The sequence below is a fragment of the Cyrtonyx montezumae genome, unplaced genomic scaffold (genome assembly GCF_038088225.1).
Source record: "Cyrtonyx montezumae isolate F1298 unplaced genomic scaffold, pur_monq_1.0 scaffold_35, whole genome shotgun sequence".
NCBI lineage: Eukaryota > Metazoa > Chordata > Aves > Galliformes > Odontophoridae > Cyrtonyx > Cyrtonyx montezumae.
Window position 1 is genome coordinate 310,733 of NW_027072040.1, and position 14,650 is coordinate 325,382.

General features: G+C 60.7%; 1 protein-coding gene across 1 annotated transcript in view; it reads right to left on the bottom strand.

The window, feature by feature from the left end:
- Positions 1-2,514, bottom strand: part of GSE1 (Gse1 coiled-coil protein) — a 78,219-nt gene extending 75,705 nt beyond the window's left edge. The window contains 2 exon segments of the mRNA XM_065745382.1: positions 1,575-2,362; positions 2,365-2,514. Of these exon segments, the coding sequence (XP_065601454.1) occupies positions 1,575-2,362; positions 2,365-2,437 (861 nt within the window). The 5' untranslated portion in view covers positions 2,438-2,514.
- Positions 2,515-14,650: the final 12,136 nt, after the last annotated feature.

Sequence of the window (14,650 nt, forward strand, 5' to 3'; positions counted from 1 at the left end):
GGAGGGAAAAGGCAAGAGGACAGCAAAAGTCACCACCAGGACGTGGGGAACTGCAGCAATCCCTGTGTCCACCCTGAGCAGCCATGCCTCCTGCACTGTGCTCACTGTAGCAGCCCCTTAATTTGCTCATTAGCAAACCCAGGAACAAGAGGGAGGCATTGAATACGTCCCTTCCCCAGCACAACCTCCACGTCCTCCCCTCTGCTCCTCCCCATTCCCCCCAGTCCGCTTTCCATGGCCCCACACAAAAGCTTTTCAGTGCTGCTCAGGTCACAGACAGGAGCCCAAGGGGAAGTTTGGGTCTCGGGCCATTGGGGACAAGGGCTCACGTGTCTGCATCCCCACGCTGGCATCGAGGCTGGGACAGAAGTGCTCAGAAATGCCACATCCCAGCGTGCAGGGGTGTGGACCACCAGCAGCTGGGGATGAGTGGATGCTGCTCCCAGCTGCTGGAGCATCAGCACAGCGGGATGCTCACCCACATCCCAGACACCACCAACAGGGCGTGGGGACGGACAGAGGAGCCGTGAGCACGTGGGGAGTGACCCACGCAGCCTTGCTCCATGAGCACGTGGCACGTTGCGTCAGCTGCAAGCAGCATCCCAAGAAGCCAGGATGCAGTGCATCACCCCACCCCGCGGGGGGACCTGCACCCACCCTGCCCCGTGGCTGAACGGCACTGCCACGCGGCACGGCTGGACACGGAGCACAGAAATGGTTGCTGCGATCAAGCTGGGGAGGCAGCAGTGAAAAAGAGCGATGTCTCGGGAGGGCTGTTTTGCATTTCTAAAGAAAATGCCAGCGCTTCGGAGAGCCGCGGGGTTCTGGCTACGAACGGAGCCGAAAGGCTTTGAAAACTCATTCTGAGGATTTGGGACGGCGATGTCTCGCAGCGCCCGGGCTGGGGCCTGCTCTGCAGACTCAGAGCAGCTGCTCTCCAGGAGCTGTGCTCCCGCGAGCTGGAAATTCGGGGCTCAAAGCAGGAGTTCCCCCACGAAGGAACGCCGAGTTGGTGGAAGGAAATCTCTGCTCTCCGGCACGACCTCCCAGGCGCTGCCCTGCAGCACCCTGCGTAACCCCGCGCCGCACATCAGCCTCCCAGCTGCAGGAAGGGCTCGGGTTGCTGCGGGAGGAAAGCCTTTGATTGGGGCTCCCTATAAAACCGGAGACAACGTGGGAAGTTTCCTCGGCGGTGCGCTCCTTCCATCTCCCGAGGATGCGGTGAGCACGGGCGGCCCTAGAGCAGCTCTGGACATCCGTGGCTGCAGGAGGTGCCACACTCGGGAATTTCCTTGGTTCTGGCCACTTTGGATGCCAAACAAGCCCACCTCCCTCGTGCAGGGCTGCCAAGAGAGACGGCTCTGCGCAAGGCCAGGTTGGAAGGATTTTTCTTGGGATCCTCTTGGAAGGATAATTGTCTGCTCCCTGTTGGCTTGACGGCTGCTCATTGCACCCCATTCATTAGCACTGCCCCAGCGGGACCGAACCCAAAAGGAGAGCATCCCCCTACGTCACCTGCTGGCTGCCAGCACCATCACAGCACAGGGAGGCGAAGGGGACAGGGGACACCTTACCTTGGGGACGAGAGCCGGGGGTGGCACAGCCAGCAGCTCCGGGGGGGCCACGCTCTTGCCAGCCAAGACCACAGCCCCGCACTCGGCACAGGCTCCAATGGTCAGCTGCTTGCCATCATCCACCAGCAGGCTGTTGGCCACACGGAGGGTGTAGAGGAAGACAGGCAGCCTGGCGACCTGCACCGCTTTTAATCCAAGGCATCGCTTCTTCTCCTGGCGGCAGAAGAAGCAGACGAAGGTCTCCACTTTATACTGGCGGGACCAGGCACTGCTGGGGTGCTGCGAATTCCTGCCCTCGTGCTGCAGCCACTGGCCCAGCAGGTCGTGGTAGCACAGCACGCACGTGGCCACCAGCCCCGTCGAGTCGGCCGGCCGTGCCCGTGGGGCGGGAGGGTAGACAGTGAGGAAGGGGAAGAACGGCTCCTTCTCCCCGAATCGTCCCGGCGGGTTGACGTTGAGCTGGAACTCTCTGCCAGCTCCCAGCTCGGCCCCGCAGATGTAACACACCGAGGTGGGACCCCCCGGTTTGCCGATGGGGTGAGCGGGCTCCGCAGCCAAGAACACCTGGTGGTACCTCCCCAGAAAGCTCTGCACCGAAGTGATGAGCTCCTCGTTGTGGCACGCGCGGTACATGGCCCACAGGTCCTGCAGGACCCCGTAGCACTTGCGGCAGCTGCTCACCTCCCAGTGCTTGTTCAGCCCCTTGGCTCCGGGCGGGCACGGCAGGAGGCTGAGGAAGGGGAAGTGCATGGTGCTCTTGGCGTTCCCGTTGGTGATTCTGGCCGCCACCGACCTCGCCTCTTTGCCACACTCCTCCCCGCACAGGTAGCACGCCTCGGGTGCCAGAGGGACGCCGGCTCCATCCTCCTTGAGCCCCCTCGGGCGGCCCTTGGGCATGGCGTTGGCGTTGAGGGGCACCACGTAGAGCCGCTGCAGCACGGGCACGTTGGCCAGCTCGAAGCTCTGCCACTGCTGCATGAGCGAGGCGAAGCAGCAGGGACACACCAGGGTGCTGCCGGCGGGCGAGAGGGGCTGGGCGCCCGGCGGGGGGCTGTGCAGCCAGAGGAAAGGGAAAAAAGGAGCGGGCGAGCTCTTCTCCTGCTTCTGCACGTGGACGCGGTGCTGACCGCCGGGTGCCAAGGGGCTGCCGCAGATGTAGCAGGCGGTGCCGCCCTGAGCCCAAGCGGGCCGCTCGCCGCCTTCCTCGTCTTCCTCGCCCTCCTCCTCCTCGCTGGTGATGTTGATCTCGCTGTCCGACGAGCAGCACGCCGTCCCCCGCTTGATCCCCGCCGCCACCGGGGGGGCCCTGACCGCGCCGCCCGCCCCCTCGGGCTCCGAGAGGGGTTCGGCGTCGGACAGCTCGGAGAGCTCGGAGCCGGCCGCCGGCCCTTCCTCCTCCTCCTCCTCCTCCTCTTCCTCCTCCTCCTCCTCCTCCTCCTCCTCGCGGCGGCGCGGCGGTGCGGTGGGGTCCCAGCCCGGAGCCCCCCGCCGCAGCCCGCTGCCCCCCGCCGCCGCCGCCGCCGCCGCTTCGCACTGGTGGGGCCGCTTGAGCCAATACATGCGCTTCTCCACGGGCGTGCGGCTGCGCTCGAAAGAGTCCCACTGCTCTCCCAGGAAACAGCGGCAGACGGCGCAGACCAAGGCGCAACCCTCCGCCGAGACGGCGCGGGCTCCGGGCGCCGGCTCTTGGTGCTGGAGGAACGGAAAGAAGGGCCGGTGGTCTCGGGGGGGCCTCACTTGGAGCTTCAGCTCTTTGCCGCGGCTGATGCCGCCGCCGCAGATGAAACAGCAGAGCGGCGCCGACGGGGGTTGCGGAGCCCCGGGGCCGCCCGCAGCCGCCGCCGAGCCGCCCTCGCCGGCCGCCAGCGCGGCCATCAGCCGCTGTTTGCGGGAGAGCGGCGCCGCCGCCGCCGCCCCCGGCCCCGCCGCGCTCATCGCCGCCCCCGGCTCATCCCGCGGCTCCGCCGGACACGCAGGCTCGGGGGGCGGGTTTGAGGAGCTCCCCCCCCTTCGCCTCCCTCCGGGCCGCGCCCGCCCTCCTCCCGGGTTGGAAAAGGGTGGAAGGGAAAAAAGAAAAAAAAGTGGGGGGGTGGGGGGGGGTCGGAGGGGGGTAAAGGGGAAAGAGGAGGAAGAAAAAAGGGGGGGAGGGGGTGGAAGAGGGAGGGGAAAAAAGGGAGAAGGGGAAAAGGGGGGAAAGGGTTAAAAGAAAAAGGGGGGAAAGGAGATTGAAAAGGGGGAGAAATAGAGGGGGGGGTAAAGGGGGAAAGGGAAAAAAGGGGGGAAAGGAAAATGAAAATGAAAGGGTGAAAGGGAAAAAAAAAAGAGAGAAAAAGGAAATGGGGGGGAGGAAAAAAGGGAAAAAACGGGGGGAAATGTTAAAAAAGAAAAGGTAAAAAGAGAGAAGGGGGGGAGAAAGAAAAGGTGAAAGGGCAAAGAAAAGAAGCGGGGAAAAATGAGGAAAAGGGAAAAAAGAGAAAGAAAAGAAAAGGGGGGGGAGGGGAAAGAAAAATAAAAAGAGGGGGAAAAAAAAAAACTCGGAATAAAAAGTTCGCTGCGAAAGTTTGGGTGCCGCTGCGAGGCGCGGAGGAACGGAGGCTGCGAACCGCCTCCCAGCCCCACCGCACCGCCCTCCCCTCCCCGGCCCGGCCCCTCCCGGCCCCGCACCGCGACCTTCCAGCTGCTGAGGGCGGGTGGGGGGCGGGGGGGGCACGGATCGACCCCACCGAGAACCCCGGGGGATTCACAAACTGCCCCACGCGGGGCGGTCGCTCCTCTCCATCCTTCTTCACCCCTCCGTGCCGTCCCCACCCCCACCCCCCCCCCCCCATATAAAAGCACCCGTGCCGGCACGGAGACACCGCGACACCGTCCCTGTCCTTCTCAGCGCCGCGCACCAGACATTAACTCAGTGTCCCGACCGAGCCCCAGTAATTTATTTCGCATTTAAAAGTCCTGCTGCTGTTCCAGCTCAATACCAGATTCTATTTCCCGCTTGGCCCTAAAACGCTGCGTGGCTTTGCCGCTCGCTGCTAAATAGCTGATGTGTTCTCAGCCGGAGCTGGCCGCCTTTCAGCGACGCATGCAATAATCCTGCTAGATCCTTACCTGCCTTGCAGCCTGCGATAAGATTTAGTGCTTGGAGAGCACTTTGCTGCCCTTGGATGGACGGGCACCGAGGAAGTGCAGACCGGACCAAAGCTGCCTCATTAACGGGCCCAGCATCCCTGCAGCACGCCTCGCCCCGTAAAAAGAGATATATGAGCGGTGGTGGGGCTGCTTGTGAGCAGTGCTGAGTGGGAGTTCGTGGCAAGTCACCCCTGCTGTCCCCTCTGATGTCCTTGCAGGGTGCTGAGCCCGTCCCCGCCGAGCAGGATTGAACCCAAGGAGAGAGGGGCAGTGATTGCAGCGGGGCTCAGGGACGCGCAGAACCCGCGCTGTCCCCGCTCGTTGTCACCCGTGGTGTGTGTCCCCCCTCCACCACCACTCATCCCCGCTTGTAGGGACTGCACCCTGCTCGGCCAACCCTTGATGTCACCTCCTGCCCGGGCGTCCGGCGCTCCCCGGTCACTGGCCGTGAGATCAAACAGATTGTGTGACATCAGCTGGATGCGGGCAGGGGGCACGAGGGCTCTTCGGGGACCGGCATCCAGTTTCCACGCAGATGGCTCCAGCCATAAAGCCGTGCAGCGGGGGCAGGGTTGGGGGGGGGGTTGGGGGGGGGGAGGTGACACACCAGGCAGAGAACACGATACCTTGGGAGAGCTGGCTCAGAGCGGGTTTGTTCAGGGTTTTCCAGAAGACAGCGGGGCCTCGTTATGTTTTCTTTATTTATAGGCCTGATGTTGTGGCTGCTCTATGTGGTGAGGACATCGGGAGCACGGCACGTGGCGGGCACGGCTCGAATGCTCTTTACTAAAGGTCTCCCAGCGTTGCCCCCTTCTCTCTGCCCCTGCTGCTGTCTCCACGCAGTGGTTTTGTTACACGTCTCGCTAAGACCCAATAGGACGCGACCCCAACCTGGGGAAAGCCCCCCCCAGCAGCACCCCGAGCAGCGAGATGCTTCGGCTCTCCCTGCTCTGCCCCCAGGGAGCACAACCCCGGGGCTGCCCCCAAAGCCCACCCCCCCCCCCTCCCCCGGGAGCCACGCGTGGGGCCGACAGATGCTGTCCCGCCTGCACTGCAGATGGGCAAGGAAACAACACACTGCATTCAAGCACCACAGTGCAGGGGGCAGGAGCCCCTCTTTGTCCCTATGGTCACTCCAGGGGTGACACAAGCCCCCAGCCCCCCCCCCCCCCCCCCCCCTCATGGCCCCACATCCCACCAGCACGTAGCCTGGGAGCAGCTTCCTGGGGCCTGGGCTGCACACGGCCGGAGCAGCTCATTTATCATCCACCGCCGCCTCGGCCCTGCGGTTGCTGTTTTTTTGCAACAGAGAAGCTGGGAGGGAGAGAGAATTTCTCAAGTCGGCCTCGGCAAGAACTGAAAACATATGCCCTGGCGGCAAGCGAGTCCCCCGGGGCGAGCGGGGATGGAGGCGAGCCTGGTGCAGGATTTTCCATCGCTGCTCCCTTGGAGGCAGGGAGTGCTCCATGCAGTTTGCAGGCGATCCCAGGGCTGGGCTGGGTGACAGCGAGCTGTGCTGCTCTGGAGCACCTCCTGCACCTCTGCGTCCCCACACGTGTCCCACTGGGACGGGTGACCTCCACGCGGCCCCTGCACGGCCGCATTGCATCAGGGCTGGAAGAGAGCGTGGGTTGTGCAAGGTGCTGTGCAAACGGCCCCCGAGGGCTGGGCGGCTTGCAGCAAGCCAGGGCTGGCTGTGCTGGGACCACCCAAGTCCCCAGCCATGTCCCCATCTTCATCCCCAGCCCCATCCTCATCCCCATCCTCGTCTCCATCCCTGTCACCCCCCCCCCCCCCCCCACCACCACTCCAGGCTGCTCCTGGTGGTGCCCGCTTCCAGCACACCCTCCCAGGCAGGCACGTGCTGCAGATCCCTGTCCCCAGGACCCGGAGGTTAATATGGAAATTACCAACCGCTTATTCCTTCCAGCTGTTGCTGTGAGTCATCAAGTGCCTTAAAGAGCATTTCAAACAACACAGTGCCTTCGAGACAGTGTGACTGCTCCCCCAGCCACCCCCCCCCCCCAGATCCCCCAGATAATCCTCCATGGGGTCCGGGGTCTGAAAAGGGGATATGTTTCTGAGGAAGCGATTCTCTAAGGGGGAGGCAGGCAGCAGGGCTGGGAAGAGCCCATTGTGCAAAGCGAGCCAAGGAAAGGGGCAGGGGAAAATGAACTGTCAGCTCTGAACACACAAATCCGACCACATGGAGTGATCCCCGTGGGGGAAACTGAGGCACGCAGCTCCCGCAGGCTCCAGACCCAGTGTCACTGTGTCACCTGCCCGGGGCACAGCCAGCAGTGCAGCCACAGCAGGATGCTGGGCCATTGGCCTGGGGTTCAGTGACCTTGAACTCTGTGCTCAACAGCTGTGTTTTTCTCCCTGCTGGCTTTTTTTTTTTTTCTGTTGTTGTTGCTTTTTTTTTTTTTTCTTTTTTCTTTTGAGGGCTGATCTGTGCACTTATTTCCAGCAGGAAAAGACAGAGCAGCCTGGCGGAAATATGTATGCATTATACATGTCTATCTGTGCTTCATCCGCTGCTTTGACTTCAGTGTTTTGGACCTCAGCGGCTCATTCAGTGCATCTTTGTGCTGGAAAATCCCCCTTGTGAGCCAGGTGACTCAGGGATGCTCCCAGCCAGGAGCTCCAGGAGCACCAGAAACAAAAAGGGCAAAGTACTCCCCCCAGAGCAGCACGGCCTTCTGCTGAGAGCGAGCTGCTCCACAGAGTGCTGAGAAATCACTCTCAACCCTGCGTGGGTACCCACCAGCATCCATCCCCCTGCAGCACTGCACGGTGCCATGGGGAACTGCTGCCCCAGCACAAGGGCTGGGTTGGTTTTATTTGAGAAATTATTATTATTATTATTATTATTATTATTATTAAAAGGGGGTTGTTTTCCTTTTTCTTTTCTTTTTTTTTTTTTTACCCCTCTTCCAGAGTGAGCAGCTCTCCAAATGCCAAGTGCTGATGCCAAAGGGCCGGGTCAGCAAAGAAGAATGAGTGTGGCTGTTAGAGGCTGCTATTAAAAGAGGGTGGAGAAGAGAGAGGGAGAAGTGAGGGGGGGGAAAGAAGGCTCAGTGTGTCGGAGCAAACAGCAATGTTACAAACCCAGGAGTGCCATTCGGGGCCGAGGGGCACCGTGTGGGGCTGGCACCAAACCTCTGCAGCCCGCGTCCCACGGCAGCCAGCAGCGTTGGGGCCGTGTGCCCATCCCAGCTGTGAGCCCGGCCCCACAGCGTGAGCTCCGGGCTATTTCCAGCCGAGCCCGGCCATGGGATGCACAGAAGGCGCCCGCTCACATGATGCCGAAGATGCAATGGGAAGACGCGGGCTCCGGTTTCAGCTTTCTATTCCCGGCCCGTTATTCACCGGTGGAAGATGCCATCTGTCCGCCCCTCCCCAGCACCCACAGGGCCGACGGGGATGGATCTGGCTGCGCAGTGCTGACACTCCCCCATGCGGGGTTTGTCCCGGCTCACCGTATCCTCACCAGCTCCCAGCACGTGTTTTCCCAGGAGGGGCAGAGCCTTTTTCAGCCCGCTCCTCCTGGCTGCTCGTTGTCTGCTGCCCCAACCCCAGCTGTGTCCTATCCTCATCATCCAGGACCCCAAAAGCTGGCAGAGCTCAGAGCCCTTGCCCATCCTAACCCCAGTGTGCCTCTGCCACCCGCAGGTAGACAGGGAGCGTGGGATGGGACAGCATCAGATGCATGGGAAGGATGCAGGGAGGCTGAACCTCCTCCAGAATTCAGAGAGAAAGAATGTTGGAGGTTAATACAATGGTTTCTGGCTTGCAGTCCTCTAGCTTGAGACTTTCAAAGCACACCTCGGCTTTCCTCAGCCCTGGGTTTGCTCCTGTGTCACCTTGCCTTGCACAACTGATCCCTCTCAAAAGAAACATCAGGAGGAGTTCACAGCTCCGAAGCCCGCCTCGGATCCATCCACCCTCCTGCGAGAAAACGATTTTGGTGAAAAAGAATTGAGATGTTCCCACAGAAATCGGTATTTCCCGATGGAAAACCATTCCATCAGCAAAACGCCGAGCCGCTCCGGTTACCGCCTGGTCATGGCAATGAGGCAATGCAGCTGGGAAAGGAATTACAGGAGAGAGCTGCACCACGGCCCTGCAGCAATGGGGTGAGCTGCTCGGGGTCCCCAAACTCAGCGCTGTCCCACTGAGGTGCAGGGCTCAGCCTTGGGGAAACTGAGGCACGGGGCCATGAGCTCAATCCACCCATGTGCCCACGACCACCAGCTCCTCCCTTCCCTTTCCTGAGTGCTTCTCCTGCTGTGTTCCTCCCAAAGACGTCGCCAACCTGACCGCTGCCTCTTCCCAACCACACGTGGGTCTCCTGCAGGGATGTGTGCTGCACTTCAGGGGTACCAGGGACACTCTGAGCCTTCATGTTGTCACCTTGGAGACAAATCACGCCCTCTGCCACCCTTTGCTGCTTAGCGGGGTCATCCAGAGGGATGCTGCATCTTGACCCCTCATGCCAACATGCTCCATCCCAGCAGCCCCATATGAAACCAGGGAGCAGAGCTGGGGGCCCCCTCCCCAACCTATCTGCATTCCTCCCCGCTCCCTGCAGTAAACCACAACAGGAAATAAAAGCAAGCTTATCTTAAAGGATTTAAATATATATATATATAAAAATTACAGCTTCATCGGAAAGGCTTTTTTTTTTTTTTTTTTGGGGGGGGGGGGGGTTGAGGTGGGGGTGTGGGGAGGAAGGTTTATGCCTCCCCGGAGACCTCTCCAATAAAACGCGCTCTGGCTCTGCGAGCGTCTGACTGCAAATCAGGTTCCAGCCGTTCCCTTCCTGTGCCGACCTGCTGGAGTCTGCTGTTATTCTTGGCAGGGTGCCCCGAAGGAAGAAAAATCCCCCCCCCTCTCCTCTTCATTCCCCCCCCCCCCCCCCTTCCCAGCTCCGAGCGAGCGGCTGGGAAATGCTGATGACATGACACCTTCCAGCATTCCTCAAGGTCAAGAGGGGAGGGAGGGAAACGAAAGGGGAGAGGGCTCTGTGCGTTGTTAGCCGGGTTGTGGCTTCGCTCAGGCATTTCCCTTTGATGCTCGCTCCTTGTTGCACTAGATGTTGCATGCAGCGAAGGGGGGGAGGGGGGAGCCTACAGAGCCCTAGGGCTCCCATTGGAGCATCGCTGCTGGGGGGAGCGCTCAGCTTTCAGCCCCCGTTGCATTCGCTGCGTTGAGCACAGGCACCCAACCCAGCGACATCGCAGCTTCGTTTCTCACTCCAAGCCAAGCCAAAGCCACCCCTGGTGCTGCACACCTCCTCTGGGTGACGGGGACCGACCTCAGAGCCGGAGGATGCAGGGAGCGCCGCAGCTCATCTGTGAGCATCCCTGCACAGGGCAGTGCAAAACGGACAACTCCCGCAGGGTCGGGGCCCCGGCCTCAGCGCGGGGCTGTGTTTATAAATAGGGAAATACGGTGCCTGCTGGCGGAGCACGGCAGCTCCTCCCGACGCGGCCCCGCTGAGCACTGAGTGCTGTTTCTTGCTGCGTGTGCCATTGCCCTGCAGCACTGACACCCAAAGTTGGTACCCGCGTGCTGCAGCCAGCTGATAGGGACACGCTGCGTCCCCCGGGGTCCCCCGGCAAACACAACTTGGCACCTCTCTCCTTGAGATCCAGCAAATCTCCTCTAATCCCCACTCTTCCAGCTGCCAAATCCTCCTCCTCCACCCCCCCCCCCACGCCGGCCAAGGTGCTGAGCGCTCAGAGGAGAGCAGCACGCAGCCATTAATCCTCACCACGGGCCGTCACCTCCGTGCTGCAGCCCCTGCGGGGGCAGAGGGTGAGGAGCTGCAGCCACGGGGAACGCTGCACCCCTCTGGGTTGGGGTGATGCCCCGGCCCTGGCGCTGATGCCGAGCAGATGGCCCCGGTTCTGTCCCCAGTGATGGATGGTTTTATTCTCCTGCTCTCCCAAAAGGCATTGGAAGGAAGAGCAGATGCACACGCTAGCCTGGGACAGGGTGACATCCCCACTCCCCGTGCGTTGCTCACACCACCACAATCTGCACTGCGGTGTCTGTGCCACCCACTGCTCCAGGCTTTCCTTGGGGAGCACGTGAACACTCCTGCACACGGGACCCCAGAGCCTCCCCTGAGCCACACTTCTGGGCCAAGGTGAGGTGAGCAACACTGGGTGAGAGCGAGCAGCAAGGGCCGATGCTCCCATCTCTTTGCCAGCCCCCCACATCTTAGTGCCATGGGAACTGCCCCAAGCACCAGGCATTGCCATGGGGGTCACTTGGGCAGGAGCAGCAGTGGGGTGTCCCCAACGTCCCCGAGGGCTGCAGGTTCCCGGTGCCGCATCCTGCTCCGCTGCAGGAAATCCTGGAAGGCCAACTTACAATGCAGCACTTCCTGTCCCCGAAGGACCGCCGAGCACGGGAAAGGCAGCGTGGGGCCGACGGCACCGAGCAGCCCCGGGGGACACACTGCTGCCCCGCAGCACCCCGCGCTCCAGCCCACCTGGATCCCGCTTCCAGGCTTTGTACGATTAAAAAACCCACCCCAAAACAAGAAAATAAATACAATGGGAGCACCGGGCCGGTGTCCCCAAGGGCGCGGAGGAGGGGCACAGCTGCGGCGACGCTATTGCAGGCGATGCTCCCCGCGTGCCCCCACCCAGCTGGGCGCCTTTCACCCCCGGTGACATCCCACCCGCGTGGCCAAGAGTGTCACCGCGCTGTCCCAGCTGCCGCCATCCGGGTCACGCCCCCCTGCGGCGGTGCTGGGGCTCCCGCTGCCTCTTGTTTTGCAGCGGGGCGGTCGTGGGGCCAGCTGGCTGCCGCCGGGCTGGAACAGCGTGGCCTATTTTAAACTTGCTTGCACAAGGAGTCAGCAGCTCCAGCTCGGATTTTTTCCGCACTTTATTTGTCCAAGAGCTCTGCGGGGAGGGGAGGAGGCGGGGGGAGCGGCTCCCGCTTGCTCTGCAGCCAGCAGCTCACCTGCGCCAGCGGTGGTCCGGCTGCCGGCAGCGATGGCGATGATGCTGTGTGCAATGAGCCAGCTGCAGCGTGCGTGGAGAGATGGGGGGGGGCGGGGGCAAATCCAGATCTGGGTGAGAATACGAGCAAGCATTCCCCTTTCCAAAGGCAGCACAGAGCCGAGAGCACAAGAATGCCAAGGGCTCACAGTGCAGCAGCGTGGATGGGAAGACCCCACCAGGGATCCAGGAGCTGTGTGCGAGTGAAATCCCACCCGGTGTAGATCCCCCTCCTCCCCCCTCCACCCACCTCGATTAGTTCTCCCCTGCTCTCACTACATCCTCTCCATCCTTCTCACCCCGGCGGCCCCACAGGGTTTGTAGGGCAGCAGCTCCTCCACAGCGCAAAGCTGTGGCATCCACTTTTTTTTTTTCCATGCCATTCCCTTCAGACCCAGCTGCTTATGAAAGCTGCTTATGAAACGACTCCTCCTGCCCCGGGGCTGAGGTGAGCTCAGAAGACCCCTTCCAGCTCTTTTGTCTCCAGCCCAGCATCTCTCACTAGGGTTGACAGCCAACATGATGTAAAAGGCGATTTCCTCACCCCGCTGGTGGGAAAACACTGGGAGGAACAGAGGGGGATGACTACGGCTTTAAAAATGTCAATTGTGCTCAGTGAGCTTGTATGGTTGTTTTTTTCTTTTTTCTTTTTTTTTTCTTTTTTTTTTTACCTTTTTTTCCCCAAGAAGCAAGAACCGTGCTGCCCCATAGGAGTAATAGGGCATTTCCAGATGTACCAAACCCTCTTTTTGCTGGGAAAGGGGGTACGGGAGCAATGCAAGTGACGACCAGACCTACAGCTCAGGATTTAGGCTGCTGGCTGCGAGCCCTTCAGAGCTTTGTAGGTTGAAGAACAGCTCAACTCTTGGAATTAAAAGAAAAAGAGGGGGGAGAGGGGGGAAGAAACGGAGTTATCAGCTGTTGAGTGCTAGCTGGATGTGAGCACCACTGCCCCACACCCGATGGCTGTGGAGCCGTGCGGATGTTGGCCCCACACACTGTGGTTGTGGCTCTGGTTGGAAACCCTTCTGAGTAACACAGTGCTGTGATTTACAGTGCTTCTGATGTGCAGGAATCCACTCCTCTCCCACTGACCAGCCCCGCAGGGGGACAGCTGCCATAGGTCAGCATCAGAGGGGTGCATGGATGGATGGATGGATGGATGGATGGATGGATGGATGGATGGATGGATGGATGCCCACAGGGAGCAGTAGGCAGAGGGACCCCATTCTGTGTGGGGATCAGCACCCATCACTGTCTTTTTTCTTGTTCAATGCTGGTTGTTGAGGAGGAGGTGCCACGTGCCGTGCTGAGGGCAGCATCTGGGGTCTGAGCACCATGGAAACGTGTCATGCAAGGCACAGCTGTGGCTTGAGCACCCTGCACCCAGCTGGCCCCATGCACCTGGGGTAGGGCTAAGAACAAGGGTGACCCCAGGGGTTGGGGCAGCCTCCTGCAGCCAGCTCACCCCGCTGTGGGCTGCAGGAAGGAGCATCTCCATGCGCTCATCAGAGGGCTCGTACCCAAACAGCATCATTCCAGGTGATGCTGACCTTCCTGCAGCACCACTCCACCCAGGTGCAGAATGAAATGGTATTTATTGATTGATTTGGGAGGGAGGGAGTGGGTGACTATTCTTCTTGCTCTGATGTCCCCATTGCTCACCCTACAGCACAGCAGTCTGGGGGACAGAGGCCATCAGCAGCATCCCCCTGCCCTGTGCCCCCTCCCACTGTCTATGGGTCAGCGGACGCAGCCCCACCACTGTGAACCACAGCTGCTGCCAACTTTGTGAGCCTGATTTCATAGGAAGCAGAGATTACCCAACACTGCTGGAGTGAACAGTGTGCACAGGAGTGGGGAAGGCAAATCCCACCCCAAATACAGCTGAGGAGTGGGCAGCGCTGTGCTTTAGGAGCACCCCACGAGGTCACCCCTTCTGCTCAGCTCATCCAGACCCCACAAAACCCCCTCCCCAGCAGCGCTCAGCCCCGGCCCCGGGCTGCAGGTTGGGGTGTAAGGCAGTGCCAAACAAAGACCATATGGTTACAGTAATCCAAGTGCTTCGTACGCCGTAAAATGACTAACAGTGAGAAGCCAGGAAGGCTCCCAGGGGCCCCGCAGCCAGCCCCGCCGTGGCCTTGGAACAGTAAGTGGCTGTGTTCTCCCCAGCCAGCCCTCTCTTCCCAGCAGCCCCACCATTAAACACGCGTGCTGAAGAAAGCGATAAGTCCGATTTAGGGGTGGGGGGATGGGGAACGATGCACCCCCCCACCACAAAATCAGGCGAAGAGTGGAGAGCGAAGCCCCTGCCCGGCCCCCCGCTGCTGTGATTTATGAATGAGCACACGCTTCTCCTTGGCACCACCGCTTTCCTCGATGCACGCGGGCAAGGAGGGGGGAAATCCTGGAATTATGAGGCTCCAGCTCCAATTAGGGCTGTTTACATTGACGTAAAGTCTGGGTGAAGTCCCCACCCCTGCTCCGAGCGTATTTATGGCATTACTGCTGCTGACACTGACAAATGCAGGAGGGAAAGTCCCAGAGCGCTCTGATCCAGCACAGCTCTGCGTGGGGGTATTCAAAGTGGCTCAGCACCAGGACTGCAAGCACTGGGAAACCCGAGCTAACCCTAACCCCCTAACCCTAACCCACATTCACCCCAGCCATAAAGCACCCCGAACCCAAAGCCACCCCTCTGCGTTATATTTCAAGGGTGCAGGGAATGGGCAGCACCCTGTGGGGAAGAGATGCTGAGCCAAGGGAAGCACAGGAAAGCACCCCAAAATGTTGGAAGTGCCCACGTTAGGGCAATCCATCCCTGTCCTCTCCTACTTTGAGGACCTCAAGACGCTGTTGTCAGTGGGGGGATGGCACTCGGGTGGGCTCAGTACCTCTCCAAAGCACGGAGGGCTCCTTTGGGCTGCA